This window comes from Vidua chalybeata, chromosome 8 (assembly GCF_026979565.1).
Source record: "Vidua chalybeata isolate OUT-0048 chromosome 8, bVidCha1 merged haplotype, whole genome shotgun sequence".
NCBI lineage: Eukaryota > Metazoa > Chordata > Aves > Passeriformes > Viduidae > Vidua > Vidua chalybeata.
Genome location: NC_071537.1, coordinates 21,212,652 through 21,235,651, shown reverse-complemented (window position 1 = coordinate 21,235,651; position 23,000 = coordinate 21,212,652). Strand labels below are relative to the sequence as shown.

The 23,000-nt window shown below is 36.2% G+C and overlaps 1 protein-coding gene across 2 annotated transcripts in view; it reads right to left on the bottom strand.

Moving 5' to 3' along the window:
• Positions 1-23,000, bottom strand: part of ADK (adenosine kinase) — a 271,565-nt gene that overhangs the window by 142,583 nt on the left and 105,982 nt on the right. For both annotated transcript variants that reach the window (XM_053949546.1, XM_053949547.1), the window contains exons 5-6: positions 6,337-6,509; positions 1,081-1,189 (exon numbers count right to left, since the gene is read on the bottom strand). In XM_053949546.1, coding sequence (XP_053805521.1) covers positions 1,081-1,189; positions 6,337-6,509 — 282 coding nt within the window. The remainder of the gene's footprint in view (positions 1-1,080; positions 1,190-6,336; positions 6,510-23,000) is intronic.

The following is a 23,000-nucleotide window of genomic DNA, read 5'->3' as shown; positions in this document are numbered from 1 at the left end:
TTAGTAGACAATACACCTACATATATTTTAACTACAGCACAAACATATGGTCATAACAGCGGGAGGTGTTTTCTTTGTACACTGAGAAGGTTCTAAGTATTTTTTGACAGTTATAAAGGGGCAGTCTTGGCCATACACAAGAATCAATAACAACCATGTAAAGCCTACAGCACTGCACACTAACTGGCTGTAGGAGACATTAACACCATCTAAAAGAAGTAACTGTATTTTCAATGAACTTGTAACTCCTGCATAATCAAGTTTTTACACTTCTTGCCAGCTGCTCCCATATAGCTCAGGTAGCAGAATGGAAACAGTTGTCATACAGAATCCATATATTACACGCATGTTATGAGGTTTTAATCTGTCATAGATGTTCTATGTTTGTAAATTTTGATCAGTCATATCAACTTGAGAGCAAGGTGAAAACAAATTCACCACTGCTATTTAGGCAAGACATAATCTACACAAATACATTTATGTGGATTGATTCATTCTGGATGGTAAAAAAAAGAATACTAATTGTGAATCTACTAATGGCCCATCCTCAAACCCCTGAAACTCCTCTTTATTCCAGAAGAATCATTAAAATCAGTTTGCCCCACCACCCACATTTAAGAGATTTGTCAAACTCATTGTTTCTGAAATATTGAGTTATAAGGTGCCACAGTAATTACTATGGAATAAATAGCAATTAAGATTGTTCACACAAATAAGCTCAAACTGTTTGCAGTGAATAATTATGCTAATAGTGTTTTTCTACATAATTTGTGCATCCTTCACAACGATTTACTAGAAAATGTGAAATGTAAATTTGATGCATTACTACAAAAGCTCCGAAAATATGTTTAGCTCTTATGATTTTTCCCATCAATTTAAGTGAACATACAACTAAAACATACTTCTGCATTTGTACATCTGATTTTGAAGAAATCAGATTGTGCTGAAATTGAAGCAGTCATTTTCTTTCCCCATCTTCCTATAAAATCATTCAAAAGCACATACAACAGACATACTCATTGCTTAAACTTCAGGATACTGTAACACAAACTTTAGCAATTTGAAAGAGGCTGAACTTACTGCTATATAATAAACTTTGGCCTTTTCCACCAGCTTCCAGTTCTTCTCCAAATCAAGATGCTTTTCCTTCTTATAGCAATTAGCAGCAGCAAGGTTAGCTACAAGAGACCTGAAAGTGATTGAAGAACAAGTATTAGACCCTCTGTAAACAACAGTACTGCCAATTTCTCACAATGAACACAATTTCACAAAGATCCTACAGAACATAAAAGCAATTAACAAAGAGCACCACAAGCCACACATACTTTATTTGACCATTTCATGAAAAGTAAATAATATATTTAAATAATAGATTAAATATAATTTAAATACTATATTAAATAATGTATCTTAAATCCAGCTACATAGTTTAGGTAACTGATGACTATTATATTCTTCTTCGTTTGCTTTGAATCAACCTTAGTTTTATTCTGTGATCAACTCCCTCCATGTGCTTTAGCATCTGCAGATTTTCATTAAAACTCCTCTAATATCTAACACCTAAAAAAAAGCAGTTACTCCAGTTTATCTTCTGAAAACTATTTTCCCTCACTAGAAGAAAAAGGTTGATGGATATGTAAGTCTTGCCATTTTAATTTTCCAATGAATAGTTATATTATTTTAAAAGGGGTTTATTTTGGTTTTTTTTTTTCCCCCATTAGGCTCACATTTTCCTTTAGCAAATAAAAAAGGGTCAGGTTCCTACTTTTAGATGATGAACTGTTAAAAAAAACTTTGGCTTAGCTGTGGATTACTGGAACACTACCAAAAACTCATTTGTACTTCCTTCTTTCCTAACAAGTTATAACACAAGCTGTGGGACACAACTTCCATTACCAAGAACAAAAATACTTGTATCACATTGCCTCTGTTACATGCAAGATTCATTCTATTTTAAATCATCTTCTTCACCCACTCCACTCAGCCTTACGAAACACACGAAACGTACACACGTACTCCTCAAAAGAGGTCATAACAAGACCTCTATTTCTCCACTCTGGCTACCGTGACCAAATTCTTCTATACAATTGCATTATGAGAATGTTTAATAACATGCAATATTTAGAGAAAGGGCATTGGGAAACAGATTATTTCCATGCTAGCATACAGAGCTTTAAATATAATTTTCAAAATTTAATAGTCAATGGATGCCCTTTTAACATTAACACATCACTATTTTGTGATATTTAAGTCCATTAGCCAGATAATTAATATGTAATTATAGATACAACATTTGGTTATTGAAAGCTTTGGCCTTCTCAAGGTGCATCCAATTGATGTTGTATACATCATCCTCTTCCAGACAAGTGCTACTACAATCCAGAGACAGCTCCAGGAGGGAGCAAACTGCTCATCTGCTTTACCAAGGTATGCTTCTGCCTCCTAATGGCTCATTACCATGTCCAGGTGTTAGACCAAAAGAAAACCTTTATGAACAGTGCAAGCAACTCTCCCAGTAAACTTCCTGAAGTACTCATCACTGACAATCCTTGTCAGTTAAACAAGTCATGTATATAAAATGACAACAAATTTAGACCAACTTTATCTGAATATATCAAAATTACTATTCTCTGTCATTTCATCCCATGAGTAGATTTGGGGCTTATCTCTTTAATTCTAAAATCTAAATACAATGAAAACTAATGTACATTTGGAAAAGAGAAAAAAGAAAAAAATGAGAAAAATTTATGAACAAATATACCAAGGCTCTGTAGCATTACAAGTAACAGGGCAACAAGTTTCATTCTTCATGATTATTACCATTTCAATGACAAGAAATTCAGTGGAGAACCAAGTGAATCCAAGAAAGACATGTGCATAACAATGGCAATTTTCTGTAAATCAAACTTTAAAAGGAAATTAAATCTTTCAGTTTTGGCAAACTGTAATATCCATCAAGGACATAGTTTGAAAAAAAAAAATCTTGCCTGTCTACGTATGTTGCTAAGTGAAAAGCAATTATGTTCCAGAAAACTGAGCAAAGACTTTCTATATGTTTCCTTTCACTTACCACATGCCCCTGAAACTGTAAACCTAGCTCTGTGTGGCTACATCCAACTGTAGAGATGCTCTGCACATATGGGTAATAAAAGATTGCTACACTGGCGACAAAGCACTGAACTTTTCCAAATTAAAACTGTAAGTCTGACAGCACTAAGTTCAACATGTGGGGCACAGACTAGGTAGATATTTTTTCAATGAAATACAGTAATTGGAGACAGCCAGAGTGCTTCAATTGAAACAGCTTAATGGAGACACTGTGCATGTGGTTATTTCTAAGCAGAACACACAAATCAAAGTCATAGACTATGACAGAGCGTAGGTATTACTTTAGAGTTTAATCATGTGCTAGGATTTTCTTGAAAAGCTCTGAGAAAAGAAAGCATATTAGTATTGCTAAACTAGAGAATTCAGGATGGTAATCATGCATCAGATCAGAACCCTTTCCTGCAAAAAGCTAGACAGAGTTAGCAGAAGCAAGAAACATTTAACTCAGGGCATCTGGAACATAAATATATACAGTCACTTCCTAGGAAAACCAGGAGTGCTACTAGTCAGGTGCTCCAAAAGAGACAAGAGAGTTGAAGAAGGAAGTTAGCACATATCTGAGCTGGGACAAGCGATAAATCAATAAATAGTATTATCAACTGGGGCAAAGTTGAAGTGATTCTTACCAATATAGAAAATGCTAAAAACCAAAAAACAATCAGAGGGTAATTAAAGATTGAGAATAAACTTCTCTCACAGGATGGAATATTGTACAATAAAGTCTTTAGCAGCAACCATCAGCTATTTTTTCTTCTCCCAAGGAGCATGAACTCCCTGCTGCTCTTAAGCATCGATTGAGACGAAGCCCCTGTCTAGTCCTTGAGCAAATATTTGATATTAAGAAAGAAGAGTGGTTTATGTTATCAAACCAAAAATACTGCTTATTAAGTCAAAGAAGTATTTGCAGACATTCTTATGAACAAATTTACCTAATATTTTAAATTCCATTGAGATGCACATGGTTTTCTTGGATTCATATTGTGTGCCTATTGACAGTCTTGATGTCAGTTTCCCATCATGTTATCTAGAAAATGGTGTTTGCTACAGCATGTATACACAGACACTATGTGACTGAAGATAGAGAGATTCACACAGCAAAAACATCTTTATTGCTTTTCTTCTCTTTGAAAAACTGAATATGGATCTTGGAGATGAAGGGGGAAGTCCATAGACATAATTAGTGTCAAAACTCCAGATGAAGATGAATGAACTTCCTTCCCCAACAGAGTATGTACATTCATTCCAGAGAGTAAGACATTATGCACAACATTAAATTGGGAGGGACAGGTTGACAAGCTGGAGGACAGGGCTGTCTGTCATTCAGTGGATATGCAACAGCCTGAAGAATTGGGCTGGCAGAAAGCTTCAAGGTAAATGCAAAGTCATGCAATTATACACAACAACATAGGCTGAATATTGACAGGATCTCACACAGTTTTCCAGAGAAGGAGCTGGAGATGCTGGTGAACCAGGCTTGGAACATGAGTCAGCAGCACATGACACAGAGAAGGTAAATCACACCCAGGTGTATATGAACAAACATGCAGACAGGAGTACAAAGGAAGTTATATATCCAGAAAGGAGAAGAACCTCTGTCTCTACACCTTATCTGGAGTTCTGTGTCCAGCTTTGAGTTTTCCATTACAAGACACTAACATAGAGCAGTGAGCCCAGCAGTGGCCATCAATATTATTAGGAGGTTGGAACACTTAAATGCAGAAAGGCTTTGGGTGAACCTTAAGAACAGGTACCTAAGGGGAGACCTTCCTGCATTCTTCAAATATCTAATGAAAGTTTGCAGAGCAGATGGAACCAGACTATTCTTGAACACAAGAAAGAACAGACACAAGCTGGAAGGAATACTGCAACTGAGTACCATCAAAATAATTTCTCCCATGAAGAATGATCAAACATTTGAACAGTTTGCCCAGAAAACCTGTGCAACCTCTATCCTTTCTGATATTCAAAACCCAGCTGGACATGGTCATGAAAAACCTCATCTACCTTTGAAGCTGCTCCTGCCTTCTGCAGGGGTTTCTCTCAGATGTCTGCTCTAATTAACACCGTTCTAGAGTTCTACATGTTATACGGAAAACACTTCCTCCTCTGTCTCTCATTTCAATTCATGCTGCTGTCTACCACATTTTCTAACTCTACCCAGAACATTCACCAACTTATCTGAAATTATGGTGTGGACTTCAATTAGGGGACTGCTATCTCACCTTAATAAATTCTACTAACTCCTGATACTGCTTTGAAAGGAAAAGAGCAGGTCCTCAGGACCAATGGCATTGAAAGCCACAGAGGGAAACCAAAAAGGATAACGACAGATATTTTTATCTTATTCTGAGCCAAAAAGAAAATATTCTTCAGGGTAACGGATATAAGTTTCATTATTGATTCAGTATGTAGCATCAGAAAATCTAAATGCTGTCAGAAATCAGGGAGGACTGATGTGTGCCAGTAACGTCTCAAAATTAAGGCTAACCTAATTGGCTGGCTTTGAAATCTCTAAACAAATTGTCAGAAGGTAATCAGCAAAGAAGTAGAATACAAGTTCAAGAGTTCTGAGTAGAGTATGAAAAAAGAAAGCAAAGGGCCACGGTCAATAAAAATTAATAGCAAAAAAGTAGCAAATGAAAACAAAAAAGACAAATTCATAAGATTCTAAAATGTAGACAAACAGAATTACAGGTAGTAGGAGAATTTCTCAACAAGTGCAATAAAAAAACAAAAAGCTTTTTTCTTGTATAAAATGAAATTAACCCTTTCAATCCGGCTGTATGCTGACAGCTATCAGCATATAGCTAAACTCAGTGTCTCGCTAAACTCAGGGCCACCTGAGGTATATTTCTCACTTGCCAATCAAGTATAAGCCTAATGTACCAATCAGCTTGCACACAGGCTGCATAAACATACTTGTTAACCAGCTGTTGTCTCCCACATATTTTCTTTCTCCACAGCAAGTGGAAGCTGTCAAGTTCAGGAAGAAGTAGTATATTATTATCTCACACTTTCTGGCCATAATATAACTGCTATTCTCTGAAAGTATATTAACACTGCCCAGCCCTGAACTATGGCCTAGGCAGTCCTGTGTTGTCTCAAACCAGTAATAACACTTTATCATTCAAATCACAATTTTTCAAGGCTGGATACTCCAAGCAAATTAGGCTACATTCACTGGGCCAACTGCATTTGTATCTTCAGAAAATATCAAAAGCCCCTGACCTGTTATCACTAGTGATGCAGGCAGCACAGGTTCCTGTTGGTTCTTCACTCTGCTCATAATAATGGGCATCCACATGAGCTTCCTCAGCCTTCTTCTTCAAAATCTCTCCAAATTTATCTTTACCAATGCACCCGAAGAAAGTTGCAGCTTTGTGAGGTTTCTGAATCATCCACTGCAGATTGGCAGGAGAAAAAAAAAAAAAACCACAAAACAATGTTAATATATCTGGTATATTATTTTTGCCATTTTTTCTCTCCACTCACCATATTGAACTCCATGCCTACATTTTGACTTAAAGAACACTTGCATGCCTGAAGTAAAAAACATCTTGTACAACAAAAGAGGAAAGGGCAGCAAAGAAAACAAAATTCACCCTTAATGATCCCACTGAGCCTGTAACACCTAATGTAAAACCTAAATAAATGTAGCTCATTATAAATAAAGTACATTAGTATGTTTTTACAAGGTATACAAAAAGAAGTTTCCTTGCTCAAAGGAGTTGCCTCTACACTTACATTTAATCAAGCAACATATGGTATCCTCAAAGAAAAATTGTGGAAAATACAAAAGAAAAAAGGAAAAAGAGCCCACAAAACCACCCTAAACAAATAAAATAAAAAATAAATAAATAAAAATAATAAATTTTATAAAAATAAAAGAGCACATAAGAAAAACAAGACATTTGAGAAATGTAAGTAACATTATGCAACATTCATAATATATATAAAAGCTAAGTGGTACTCAAAATAATAATTTGTATCTACCATTAAATTGCATGCAAAAAGGAAATGCTCTCTCTTTACACTGTTAAACCACACATGAAAGTATCTAATCTCCACCTTTACTAAGAGCAGCTCTGTCAGTTGAATTGTAAAGAAAGAGAGCAGATGCACAATGTTGCTAAGGCACCAGGTTATTTCATAAAGCTCCCCTTTAACAAATGTATCATTCAGCTGTAAACGTAACTCCATTTTGTGCTAAGTTAAAAAACAGCAGTTATCAGCAATGTGAAATCAAGAGTGAATCAAAAAAATAAATATGAAGGAACAATCATAGGCCCTACTCTGCTGGTGGTGAGTCAGCCAACTGAAGTCATTATAATTCATTCTAATTACAGTCAGCAAGCTTATCCATTCAATCTATAGTATGAATTAAAGGCTACAGCAATTTTCTGCTATACTAAAACCCTACTTATAATTGTTTCCTAATCAAGATTTAAATAAATGATAATGTCTCCATTACAAAGCTGCATTAGTGCTAGCTGTGGGTTGTAGAAAGGTCAAGTAACTAAGTTGCAAATACAGACTTAGTCACTTTATTACTACCAGCTCCACAGGGAAGCGCAAGAGAGAGAAAAAAAATAAACTTTTAGTTATGTAAAGTCTTTATAAATAAGACAATGGTGGACAAAAGTTGCAAGGTCTCTTTCTTGGAGCAATTTTGAATAAAGTTTAAGGAGAAAAAAGATTTTATCATCCGATGGTGGCAGCATTAAATCTCTCATTCGTGAAATGCATACACTCTGCTTATCCATTCCATACCACTCTAATATAAATTAAAAAAAACCCTAATAAGAGAATACGTTTCATACAAGGATATCAATTTTATCCTTGTATTTGACACCTTTGGACATACATAACATGCTTTTCCACAGTGTTCATTTAGGATGTCTCAGGAACAACAATCCTTTATATGTGGAGGTATGATTAAGTGGAATAGATAATTTAAGAAGATGAAAACTGCTGTGACCAACTGTAAGCAAATATAGAACAAAATTCTGCATGGGTAAGAACAGAAGCACCTGCAGGCTTGTGCCCAATGCAAGCACGCTTTACTGTCACAAATGACAAGAATTAATAGAGATCACTATGAATAACATTTATCAAAGAATCAAACCCAAAAAAATCTTTAAAAAAAGTAAGACTTCAAACTGCCCCTTAGGCTTACAACATTTTATCATATGATATATATTTTATATATAAGTCTGACAACATTTATAGCAGTAGTAACTAATATTTCATATAGATCTCTGAAAAAAGAATTCCCATTTAAATATCACAATTTTGGCTATTGGCACCAGCTCAGTTTGAACTCAGATGTGATACATGCCATATATAAGCTGTTACAATCCTGATTTTAAATTTAAGTCAAGTTATACTTGAGAATCAAAAGTCACGATCCAGACCTTCCTGAGATGAATCTCTGTATATGGTGCAGACTACTTCAGCAGCTCTACTCATATTCATGATTATTTAAAATACAGGTATTATATAGTGAGAGGATATTCCCACTGTATAGGTATTATTTTCATTTGAGTATATGAGTTAAGCAACACTGAGGAAGATGGGAAAGCAGTTCAGCAGTGTTTCTGCAAAGACCCTCTCATCACAGATCCCCAGTTACCAACAGTCCTTTGAATGATCTGCTCTTATTCCCACAATACTGGCGGTGAGGTGCTGTCAGTAGCAGAACTCATCTGATTCTCCTCTCCTCAGCTACGAGGCTGCATATTAGTAACTGTAAAAGCAGACATCACATTACAGATTTGATGAATCTGAATGATAGAAATATCTCTGTTGTACACCACTGAAGTTCCACCTCATGGAATGAGCCACAGAAGGCATCTTTTGCATATATGTGAAAAAAACAAGAGAGGCTCTTCAAGGCAGGTACTTGGGGATTTCTTTTTTAATTTGACCCAGAACTGGATTTTAAGTTTAAATAACCTGATATGAAAACACAGACTTCTCTGGGCTATTTCACACATTGTTGTTATCAGTGACTCTTTGGCTAAAACATTCTAAATGGGAATGGGAGTCAGTCATCATGAGATGTTTATCACTGTGAAGCAGCCATGCAGCATTACAGCCAGTATCATATGCAGGACCATAACAAACTGCACACATTAACGCCAGGTATATGGTTATAGAGATTGAAAATTAGTTTTATGGATTTATGTGAAATAGAAGATTTAATTGAATGAAAAAGACTCTAGACAGAAACAGAAAATGACCCAGCTCAGCGGGAATCAGCATAATGAGTTAATTATCCAGGGTTTGGCTAGGCAGAGGCAGCTACTAACAAACTGTATTGACAGTCTGGTCAGGAGAGGTTGGCACCTGGCCACACCATGAATCCTCACCAGCACCCAAGGGAATTTGAGGCTGCTAATGGACCAAAGACAGAAGTGTCAAAAGCAGGAACATATAATGAAAGAACACGACAGCCTCAGGAGTGGGATACCACAAACGAAACTCAGGGAGTGGTTTATGAAATCTAATATGTTTCTCTGCTCTAAAGTTTTCTTCTGTCAATGCAGCTTGGGCATCAGGTACACACAAGGACAGGTCCTGACCTTTTCAGTTAGCATAAACATCTGTGACAGAGGAAAGAGCACAGGAAATAGAATACCTTTCAGACGTTCTCTTGAGTTAAACAGATTGCATTTTCCTCATATTTTTGTTGTATGCACTCTGATGAATGCCAAGAAAACTTTAATTTCAATTATTTTTTTTATATTTATGCCTTGCCTTTAGCACAATCCTGTCTTAAAATTCAGCTGATTTCAAAATAAGCATAATCCAATATTAGGTTACCATATCCCTACAGACACATTATTTCTTATGATCAAATACCGAGGCCGGTACTTGCAACAGAAGTCAGCACCCTGGCTACTCCAAGACACACTAGAGGGTGACAAATACTTCTCTCCTTATTTTCATGAGGTTAACTTGGGTTCACAGTAGCAGGGCTATCTGTTCATGTAGTTTTTGATGATCAGAGTTGAAGAAGATGAACTCTCTGGCCAAGCTTTAGCTATCAGAGAAGCGTAAGAACCTTTGTGTTCCAGGGAGTGGGTGGTAATTGCAGAGAACAGCACCATCTTTTCTTTCAAGACATTGAGATGCCAAGAAAACTTGGTAACAAGAAAAGCTTCTGAAAAATTGTGACTTTGTGAGACTGCCTGGAGTCTCTGGAACTATGTCCCACTCTTTTAAATCCTCAGACTCAAAGTTGTGGTACACCGATTTCCCACTTTTGTCTGATGAGAAAACGGCTTTTGGAAACAACCCTTCTCCCGAGTTACAGAAGCACTCCTAGAAGCATTTCTAACACTAGAAATTACTTGACTTTTGAGAACCAATACCCCTCCACACCCCCCCTCCAAAAAAAAAAAAAGGAAAAAGCCCCTTATATTATGTGAAAGAAAATCAGTGGCCTTATACAATTCGAGAAAGGGAAAGTTCTTAACTTTGAATTTCCCAGGCTTACTCTATTTATCTTGAGAATGCCATGCTTCTGCCACAGGAGCAGCATCCAGCATCCCCTATCACAACACTTGATCTGCATTCAAAGCTTTTCTCTGCTGTTTCTGCAAAGTTCACTGTAGAGGAGGACCCTACCAATTTACCTCACTGTCTTCAGTTGCAAAGACACTTTCCTTACAAAATGAGTTTTCTTCTGCTGGGTCTCAGCACACATTACCATAAGACTTAAAAAAAGAAACATCCTACAGATGAATCTTAGAGCAGCTTTATAGCCTTCTGTCGATAACAAAGATCCTTTAGAAATTACTTCATTTTACTCCAACTCTCTGCTTTGCTTTAAGTGTCACCATTAACTGGACAACACTGATAACTGGAACAAGGAGGTTGATGAAGACACTCACAACCACATTGTTCTCTGCCTAAGTTGCTGAATTAATTTTTTAAGTGGCAGCTAGTAGTGCATTTCCACATCTGTCAGTCATCTTAAACTAACAACGCCAAAGCATCCAAAGCTTTGCTTAGACTGACATACCTTCTCTGCACATAGGAGTTTTCAGCTGTGGACTTGAATCCCAAATGCCTAGGAACTGACAACACAACAGGAAGCATTATGCCCCTTCACAGTGAAGGATCTTCAAAACTCATTAACACTGAATACAGACATCTGAAGTGCATCTGAAGTACGTTATTTGAAGCTGGACTCTTCTCTGCATGACCTGTCAAATCTGATCTTATTTTAAATTGCAGTTCACAGAGGAGAGGACTCCAAGGACCTAAAATTAGCTAAGATTTAACATGCCTGCTAAAATCTAAACTAAATAATGTGAGCAACTACTCATGAAGTGTAAATCAAAACAGGAATGGAGTATCCCTTATTTTTATATTCTAGATTTTAGAATGAGTCCATATATTTTTCAAAAGGTTTTACCTGCCTGATGTGCCCCTCACCAATTATGTCCCTGTTATGTCCAACCACCAAGATATATATATACAGTCCATTAAATCCCTGTCCATTAAAACCCCTTTGAAATACTTTTAGGAATATTCTAGATGTTAAAGTAAATCACAACTCATCTTAGATGGCCATATAAAATGAGAACACATGGGATCAAAAATCAAATAATTTATCTTAAAAACTCAAAAGCCTGATAATACACAAAACAATGCTAAAAAAAGAGTGTCACTGTTCCAAGTGAGCTCACTTATTTGTTGTGTATGATATGATACACCTAGGGCTCAAAAGGAATGCAAGTCTGTTACCATTACAGATTTAATTATACATTTATTTAAAATCCCTACTGTGGTGAGGTAACCCCAGCCAGCAGCTAAGCCTCCACCCAGCAACTCTCTCAATCCTCCCACTTTAAGGGATAAAGGAGAGAAGGAGAAGTGCAACAATGAGAAAAAACCACAAGGCTCAAGAAGAAATGATGCAAATACAATCATTCACTACCTTCCATCAGCAGATTGATGCCCAGGCATTGTTTGAGCCCATTGCTACTTGGAAAAACACGCCCTCCCTTCCAGTTTTATTGCTGGCCATATTCTATGTGGCCTGGTTTATCACCTTGGTCAGCTGTCCTGACTGTGTCCCTTCAAAACCTCTTTCCCTCTACACAGTCTACTTGCTGGGGGCAGCAGAGTGAAAAAACCAGAGAAGACCTTGATGCTGTGCAAGAACTGTTCAGCAATAGCTAAAACATTGCTGTGTTAAATAACACTGTTTTGGTGACAAACCTAAAACACAGAACCATATGGGCTGCTATGAAAAATTAACTTCATCCCAAGCAGACCCAGTATACCTAATTCCAGAATCACTGTTACGAGACAACAGCAGCAAGACCTTGGAAAACAGATGAGTTACTACACTTTGTTCCAATACCTTTGCAAATTTCTTCCTTTCTCTTATTTTCATTGATGGATTTTTAAACATTGCGAAGCTATTATCACATAGTGGCCATATAAAAAAAAAAAAATGGGAAAAGGAAAAAATAAGTTTATCTTTATAAAAACAGGCTTGTGAAAAGGAGCCCCATGTCCTGTACAGTAATTCTTCCACCATTAGCTGAAGCTGCCAAATCTTGCATGAGGAAATGATATTGTTAAAATGCATGACAACACCCTCAAGCAACTTCCAGTCAAATTAGATAAAAGTGATAACATTTTTTAAAGGAAATGACTATTTAAAGCCTTGCACTGAGACCAATATCTAAATCTTTTCAGTATTTGGCTCAACATGTGCGATACAAATCCCTGCACAGGAACATCTATTAGTTTTAACATGGTGCCACAAAGTGCCTCTTGCTACAGCTTTTCAAATTAAGATGCCTATCAAAATATTAATCATTCAGGAGCAGAACTTCATTCACTTCTACATTTACAAACAAATTTAACAAATTGTGTCTTAAAAAAAATTCTATAATCCAAATAACTATCTTCAGTGCTGCTATTCTTCTGTATTCCATTTCCTATTTATCACTGCTCTTCATCTGCTTGTTCACAGTTTTATTTTTAGTCTCATTTGTAAGCTTCTTGCTGTACAAGGAAATACAAGCATATTTTCTGTAATTAAAGATGTAGTAGCCATATCCCAAAGTTTCAATGCGACCAAAAGCAAGTGCTCTTTTTTACTGCACCCTTTAAATAACACTTAATTCCAATATACCTTACTCCATCACACTCTTATGCTGTATTTATAATGTTACAGTTCTGCCTCAAATACCTGAAGTGCTGTAGCCTCTCCTCTGAAGGTCAGTTTATGTTATCTGAGGCCAAAGGCAGAATGTCTCCTGCAAGGCCTTACAAGGAACACAACCGAGACACAGCTGGCCTTGTGTCCTATTCCCATTTGAAGGGCAGAACCTGAGACAACAACCACTTCCCCACTGCCTGATCTGATGTGTCACTCCCTGTCCTCAAACTTTGGGCATTCCCTTCCCAAAACCAGGTAAAAGATGACAGACCTACAGAATAGGGCTGGTCACACCAGTTCTTCATCACTGTCACAGATGACAGCTACTTGAAGGTAATCACAACAGAAAGAATTCCAGATTTACTTGGGATTCTTCTGCAGTTGTTTCATTGTATACAACTATTTATTTTAAAAAATCATCAATACTGCAAAGCTGTGCATGAAGTAAGGATTAGGAGTGTCTTTATCAGTAAAAGAAATCAAAATATACAAACATCCTTCTTGAAGACTGGGTGTGAAATAATGAAAAGTGGCAAATAAAGTACTACATAAAATCTTGCTCCTCTCTGGTCAGAAGCAGTGGTGCTCAGATGTGAATAGAAGGATATAAAAAACATGAAAATGGAACATCATGCCCAGGTACAGTAAGACAGACTCACTGGCAACTGTAACTCTACTCAGCCTACTGTACTTGTAAAGAATTAGCACTTCAAATAGATATAAAAAACGGATAAGCAATTTAAAAATACCTTAAAATTCTGCAGTGTAAAACACTGTATATGTATTTAGGTACTGCTCTTTAAGTGAAGCCGATGCTGTTGCAAAGTGACATTTTTAGGATATTTCGTGTATGATTTTGCATATCTGTAACAGTAAAATAAAACTTTCTTTTCAAAATGCAACATGCATATGTCAACCACACTTCCCTGCTAAATGATGTGCAGTCTCAATGAATACACCCACACTTGGAAAAGGACAGCAAAAAATCCACAAGTGGAGAGACTTCTTTCATTGTCTGGCAGCACAGAATTCACATAGCACAAACTGTAAACAGCTGCCTATCAGCTTCTATCAGCAACAGTATCAAAAACAGATGGCAAAGGTCAAGTCAAAGTTTATTGACAATGATGAACTTGGACAACCTCTATTAAATTACTTCTTCCTTTAAGGTGTATGTGATCAAAGCAGCAGAGAGATTTTCACTCAGTCACATAACAAGCTATTTGTTGAGATTGAAACATCTGGTCAATATCTTCTAACACTGCAATTTCATGCACAGTTAGCAATACGGTACATTTCTTTTCTTCTTCTTACAGGGTCCATAAGGGTGGCACATATGGCTGATCATTTCATTCAAAAAGGTTTCAATTCCAGGCATTACATACAATTGTCTCTATGCTTTATAGTATTTTAAGTCTACCTACCATCGTTTTCCATCATCACTGCTGTCTGCTCTACTCTTTGCTATAAAAGCCCACAAATATGACAGAGCACTTAAAGCTTAAAAGCTTTTGACTACTGGAGTTAGAAAGCAGTAAAGGCAAGGGAGTTTTTAAAGTGGCAGGTCTTCATCTATCTGTTGTCAAGAATTCCCAGTGCATTAAACTATTTACCAAAGCTCTTGTAACACAGATTATAATTTCTGCGGTAATAGCAAACCTTTAATTTTTAAGGCATGCCAGAGCAATTGGAAATCACCCTTTTTACTAATTTAGAAATTATTATAGATTTTACAAACATAACATACATCATATTTCAAGCAAACGTATGCTAGTTATAAAAATTTGACGAAACATAAATCCCATTTCTCAATCTGAAGTAGGAAAAAGACACTAAATGCTATCTACCCCAAAGGCTAAAAAATGCTTGCCTTTAAAATTATGCATCTATGTTGCCACAGCAACAAGTACTGGAAAATGTAAAATGTACTTCACCCTTCCATTTCTAAATCCCAATCTTTTTGGACAAAGAATGAAGGACGACTAGTTGCGAGCCTGCCTACATAAAGTACATTTCATAGAATTTTCCATTACTACTAAACAACATTCACGTTTATTCAGTTAATATTTTATTTCCACATCTTGTTCCCACAGTGACTGACTCCAAGCAGTATCTGAACCTTAGAAGTTTACCTAGCAGGTGTAGGAAGATACTGATTCTAAAACTCTTTACTATAATAATGCATCGTGCCCAGATGTTGCACCAAAGGCACAATGGAGGCGTGGGCTGGGAAGGAAAACAGTAGATGATCTCCATGAGGAAAAAATGTACAAAATGCTTGAACAGAGACATCCCTCAGAGATGTCACTGAAGATGCCTCAGGAGTGTGTTGACTTTTGGCACGATGGCAGATCTCTACAGGAGATCTGTTCTGAAGGAATGGGATATAACCTAGATCTAACAACAACAACAAGAAGCAAACAAAAAAAACCAACCAAAAAACCTCCCAAACAAACAAAACCAAACAAAACAAAACCAGGATAGTCCACTAGAAACTGATGGGCTTCATGTAAATGTCAAGATATGGCTTATAGGTAACAGCATCTTTTCAGATTGCAAACATGAGCCTGTGTAAGAGCCTGTCACCCCATGCCACAAAGACAGACAATCCAGTCAGGAAAGCAACCAATTATGTCAATTATGTCGCTTAGCACTAACAGCTAGGCGGTGTAGAAATTAAATAATTAGCCAGATTCTAACTGGGTTTTCTAACAGAAGTTCAAAACAGGAAAGGCTTCAGGAACACCAAATAAATTTGGAACTGATGGGATTAGCACTACTGAATCACAATATTTTTCCAAAGAAACAGAAAACCATCACAACCAGTAGCAAAGAGTGCAAATTCAGCCTCAACTTTATTGTATATATCCAGTAAGGCTTATAGCATTGTGGTGGAGTATTCCATCTAAGCTGATATGGAGTTTATTTCTTCCAGAGTTAATAAACAAGCTTCTCCAAAAGAGATTAAGAGAAAAGAAGTTAAAAAAAAAATATATATTAAAATAGGGTGTCTTCCCGCTAACTTCAAGGCTTTCTCTTACTGGACTACGAGCCCTCTTAAAGACCAAGTCAAAAACACTGAAAAGGTGATATTAGGCTTTGAGTCGATCCTTTTAGGAATTAGTATTTCAGGATTGTCCTTTCCTAATTGTTGTACCATATACTTATTCCACAGTTCCACATGGAAACGCTCCCCCCTCCAAAATTCAACATTCTTAAGGAATGATCCATCTTCTAAGAAAGAAGAATGTGAATCAACTGAAAAATTACTGCCTCAGGATGGGCAAATCCCAGAAAAGCCTGTGGATTCCTCATGTGTGACTTCCAAGCACATTTAGTTGGAAATGCTTTGTGTCCACCAAATCTGTGACTGGAACAGACCAAGCTGAGATTCCAGGGGAATACTGGTCCACAGTGTGCATGTGAACAACGCTTTGGAGGAGAACTCATACGTGCTCTCACAAGATAATAAAACTGCCATAGTATTCCCAATGGGAAGTACTCCCTCAAAATGAGAATGTTTTGTTACTGAAGCAAATCCATTAAGTTCACTGCTACGTGTACAAACAGAGATGTCTTTAACAGTTCACAAAAGAACAAGAACCTTTGGATAAAGAATACACTTCCACATTTCTAACAGCTTTTTATTCCAGTACCAGCTAGGTACAAAATCAAGACAGGATATAGGCTGCACAACTCCTTTTTTATTGTCTCTGCTACAGTAACATCAGCAATTCTGCACAAATGTCTCCAGGAGAAACAGCATGGAAATGTTGTAGTCCAACGCAGGGAACTTCAAGCCCTTCCATCAGATGCTTCTGCCAATCACTTAGGAGAGAGATGGCATGTGGCTCCTCCACTGCAGTTAATGTTAGCCATTCACATAAACAAATGGGGCTTTATTCTAGTCACCAATAACTGAATGGCAAAAAACTTATTTTTACTATTTCTTAAGCATGTAAATACTGTATTTTATCTGTTCCAATCACAAGATTCTCTTTTTGCAAATTTTGTCCATAATGTCTTTAGATTTGCTGTGGTGGTACAACCAATACCTTTACCAAATCCATTTAGGAGTGTTTCTATTTGCCATAAACTAAAAGAAAACCCATTCTGATTACCAAGATATATTTTTAAAAAAGCAAAATAGATTTTTTTAAACAAATGTATTTCTTCCCTCATGGTAATTTTTATATTTCATTGTAACAAATCTAATTTTTAAAAAAAAATATTTTAACTAAATGTATTACAGAAGTCACATATAATTATTTGGAGTTGAAAGCAGCGTTTGACACTACCTGGATTTCTTGGCACACGGCTCAAACACTCCAGTAAGTTTAAGTAATTTTCACAGAACAGATAATTTAGTTGCCAACTCCTGTGTACTTCTGAAAAAGAACTGCAAATTGCTCTTAAATTTGTTTTTTTCCTGAATTCAATCCCTGCTAAGGCACTTGACACTTGACTCCCACGATCAGCTCCACCTCAGCACTGAACTCCAAGACCTAATCTGGCAGGAGTGGAAGGCAATGGAAAGCTTACATTTACTAGAATGCTAGTTTTGATTTAAAAAAAGAGTCAACCTTTTGGCAACTGACTTAAAAAAAAAAAAAAAAAAAAAAAAAAAAACACAGGATTGTACCTGATGAACTTTATCTTATCTTTTGTACAACAGGAAATATTATATTCACATCTAAAATCAACAAGAACAAAATCAACATACACCAAGCACTGAGAAGATGCTTCGCTAGCAACTGCACATTCCTGATCTAATTAATATTCTCTGACTCAGGTGTATTTTGAAGTTAACAACTTCCTTTTCCAATTTCTTTTGAGAATCTGGGAATCTGGAAAGCCCTGGCCCACTTGGGATCCCAATAAGTCCAGTTTAACAGGGATGTCTTATGATACTACTGGCAACTGATCCTTTAACTATAGGCAAAAACAGCATCTCTGAAAATGTGTTCAAATTCACAAATTTTTAACTTTCTGGGGGGACCGAGGGCATTATCTGTATTTTGGAATGCATGCTATTGATGAGGATTGTACTATAAGGGTGAAAAAAAAATTGAAAAATCTTGTGGCCAAAATTTGGTGTGACATACTCTGGGCCTGTAAATGTCATAGAGGACAGTTAATGCTATTGAATGAGACAGAAATCCTCAGCTGATGCATCGATAATACAGAAATTTGGTAAATCTGATTTTATAATAAATCTGTCAAAAATATCTCCATCTGAGCACATATAATAGTCCATTTACTTTTAAAAATATTTTTAGGTATGCTTAATAGAAGAATATAAAGAACAGTCTAAGCAATAATGTCATTCAGCAAACTATTGTTTTCTGTTCAGGGACATTGCTGCTTTCAGCAGCACCAGGCAAGCCAACAGCCCCATATCCCCATTGCCTGCTTGCACTGGCTGCAGGGCATGCTAATTGTGAACCCTCAACATCCAGCACAGTAAACAGCATGTACTTCATGTGAAATGCTAACTGTACATGTGTTAATTAATTTGGACCTATAATTCACTTTCATTACTCTGGTATTTTGTATCATTTTCTCTACAGCACAAAACCTATTATATTGGAAGTTCATAAGTATAATTGTATTTATCTTAACATCCATGGAAAACTAAAACCAAGGGATTTTGGACTGTAAGTATCTTGAGATACTTCCCTTCTCAGAAAGACAAAAACTGCAACATCATTTTAAGGATTCCTTCTAGAGGTTTTTTTTAATCTTATCATTATTGTTAGCTGCTATATTAATAGTAATTACATCATTAAATGATTTCCCATGGATAACAATTTGTAATTCCATCTATTTATTCACTTATGAGCAACACAGTAGATTAGAAGGCTGTCAAAATGATAATCTGACATAAAATGCAAATTTGCTTTTTTTAAATACAGCATGCAAGATTTGGAAATGCTTCTTAAAACAGAAGCACCTAAGTAGCTACAGGCACAGAACGCACGCTTCAGACAGGCTCTGTAGAAAAAAATGCTAATGCATTAGAAGATATGGCTCAACAGCAACAACAAAAAAAATCTATCTAAACTTCATTAAGAGGAGAATCATAATAATAATCAAAAATAAATCAACTGAAAGATCAGGACAAGTATCAATACTGAAACATACCGGCTATAACGAACATAAAACTGTTTCCACTATGCAAAAGCTAACAAGTTATTATACAAAAGGTGAACTCATTAGTCCCTATTTTTAATTTTCCAGAACAAATCCCTATCCATTTCAGATGCTTTTAACCTAAAAGACTATTTACTGCTCATATCTATTTTGATGGAATGTGACTGATATCAGTGGGATTATACCAGTATGCATTAAAAGAGAATTTGGTCTTATTATCTTAATTCTGTTGGTAAATTGTTAGTTGTTCTACATAGTGTACTACTACTCAAAATTAAGTCCTCAGGATGGAAATATATTGCTGCATTAGTTGGCTGTGAGGACATTAATTAGTAACCATAAAGCAATCTGAAACCAATCAATGCCAGATGCTGGTATGAAAGCTCTCCCTATACATATGATTTCAAAGGCAGCATCACCACTTTTTATTTCTAAGAAAATATAAACACATTTCTTTTTACCAGCTGAGGTACAAAAACTACTTTTACTGAATCAAAGCAATTTAATATAAAAAAGAACAAGCTGAAGTTAAGTTAGACCACCCATTTATTAACAAAAATTATTTCCACAGATCCATTATTTTAACAACATTCATCCCTTTAGTAACATGACATAACCCACACTTGGAAAAATGCCATATTAATAAAAACAACTGTGAATAATACAACAACATGATTACTCTTATTTCGAGGCAGTCTAGAAGGACTGAATTGCTACTGAAAACTAAAAGCCACCCATGACTGGCCAGTGACAGCAGTGGCCAGTGACAGCAGATATCTAGGTTTATAAAGAGCACTCCTACATTCACAGGTTATTTTAACACATATCAGCATACAGCAGTGCCCTATGGAAGATGGTATGAGATGACCAGGATGGGTTCCCTCTCTAGCACCTCACTCTCCAGGGAGAAGGTATGGATTTTGTCCTGTTACCTCATCACATCATCTGACCAGGGAGTAGTTACTATCACCACCACTGCTTCTACTTCTAAAATGATTATTTACACTTTCTTCTGCCATTTTTAATTTTACTATTATTTTCCAGAAAAACAAACGCACCTGTCACAAAAGGACAGGCTGATTTTTATGAGACCAAAATCTGTTATGTAGTCATTTTCACATTAAATGAAATTTCAGAGGAGCATGGCCACCATTACCAGCTTCTCAGAGGACTATTTACATTTAAATTTAGCCTACTAAGTCAAATATTTCTACTGATGAAATGCAACATGGTAATGAGAAGTCTTCATTTTCAGACCTTTCCAGTTGTCTCCTGGAATTTTTGCTATACAGATAAATCCAGATAGCAGACAAGAATTTCATCATTTTATTTCTCCGGATCACTTAACAAGCCTTGATCTAAAAGGATCACTTGGTGCTACCATGGACAACCACAAGGCAAATACTAAACAATATCCTCCTTCAAAGAGTAAATTAGAAATGAAACCAACTTCAACTAGTTCAAGTTGATATCTTCAATAGCTGCTCCTATTCTGCCACCACTCCAAAACCAATAGGAAGTTACAAAGGAAACAATTAGCTTCCAGCTAATCTTTGCTGAAAGACTGTGTGTCATGCCTGCTGTGTCTAAATACAGATTTATTAACTCCCAGGTTGCTTCCTCAAACAGCAGAAATAACTGCCAAAGTGACGATTCATTCTTGATTTAGAGATACTAAAAGCCCACCCTTTGGAGCAGTACTTGTCTCTCAACAACTCAGCTCCGGCCCCAGCATACAGTCTTCTAGAACTTTTTACATGAGCCCAAATAAACACTTGGTTTTTCCAAGTTTTATCTGTTAAAATCCCAGTTTAATTCAGTATTTTAACATTTTGGAAAGGTTAGGATGACAAATGTAGGAAAACAATGCTGTTGCAGTCATTCCTGCAATTAAATGACTTATAGCATTAATCACGTCAACATTTTCTTTCTTTCTTTCCTCTGCTAAAAGCCAAAAGTAGAATTCTTATGTCAAGAAATTGTATCCAATTTCCTTGCTAATCCTTTATCCATTTTAAAAATTGCTCAAGACAGAAGAAAAGATAGCAATGTTAAAAAATGAGAGCTAGCAATACAACAAATCTTGGACTGTTTCAGAATGAGGCTTTAAAAAGACAACAACTCTGATAGTAAAGTAGGCTGCACATTCAGAAGATACCAAAGTAGGAGCCTGTAAAATTCGTTTTACCCTGGCCTTACCAGACATCACACACATCTAGACAACTCCCTGTGTTACAATAAACTAATCTTCCACTTCCCCTCCTCAGAATATCAAAACCAAACCAAGCCTCCAGCAAAAAACCAAACCAACCAAGTAAAACCCAAAACAAACCTCAACACTAATAAAGAAGTCTAGGCTTACTGCAAAAGTGCTTTGGACTCCTTAAAACAAAAACAAACATAGAAATCCTCTTAAATTGTTACTAATCTGTCTGTGCACATCAAGCCAGTTTGCACATAGCACGTTTAGGATTAGCAGATTGCATTCCTGCACACTGAGGAAGAACTGAAACTGAGAAAAGACATTTCAGGCAGAATTCTACAGCACATCAATGAATTGTGACAACTGGCAGTGTGCAGTGATAGATCCTACTTAGAGAGCATTAGTAACTTCTATCAGGTATGTAGAAATCAACTGATTTATGGAATTCAGACTCTTACACTGCACATGAAATTTCTAAGAGAAAAATCCTGAGTTTTGCTAAGATGGAAACTACCTTAAAATAAAGAAGTTATAACTACAGCACATATGGCTGAGCATTATACAGTCATTCAATATTTTGTCACTTTAACAGCATAAATACATCTCAAGATGTACCTTCTTTATTGTAATTCACAGCTATTGTACAATCACCTCATTATAGCAGGGGATTACTTCTCACTCACAATTGCACCACCAGAAGACCATGTTGACTTAACTGATTTCCCCTGTAAAAATTCTAGTTTTCTGTCTAGGAGAGTACACCACCTCAAAACTTCCTACCATAGCTACTTGCAAAACAATTGCAAATTGTTCTACCTTGAACAACCTATTATTCTAAGACAAGGTCTCCTTGAACTGTACTAATGAAACAAATGTACTTGGAAGAGAACCAAGCTATTGTTACTATTACATGGATAAAATTTGTTCAGTCAATCACAATAAATTGCTCCCAGGCATGCATATAAAACTGTTCTGCTTTCCTCAAGACAGAGAAAATCTTCAGCATCCCTCTAGAAATGTAAATGAAAGATGAGCACTGGGAAGCCATTATAAAGCAATTTTCCATTTCTATCTTTTGTACCAAACTCCAGTGAAAGCCTAAAATTTGGTTCAGAAAAAATGGGAGATATTAAAGTACTTAAACATTCATTGTACTGTTTCATACCAAAAAAAAGAAAATATATTCTGCATATTCAAAACTGACTAAAATATTCACCTAAACCAAGCAATATATACTCTACATACAAATAGTATTTTATGTGCTATTTATTGTGTTCTGAAGAAATTGTCTACCATAAGGCACAGTAAAGATGGAATTGCATCTAGTATCTGGAAAACAAAATAGCT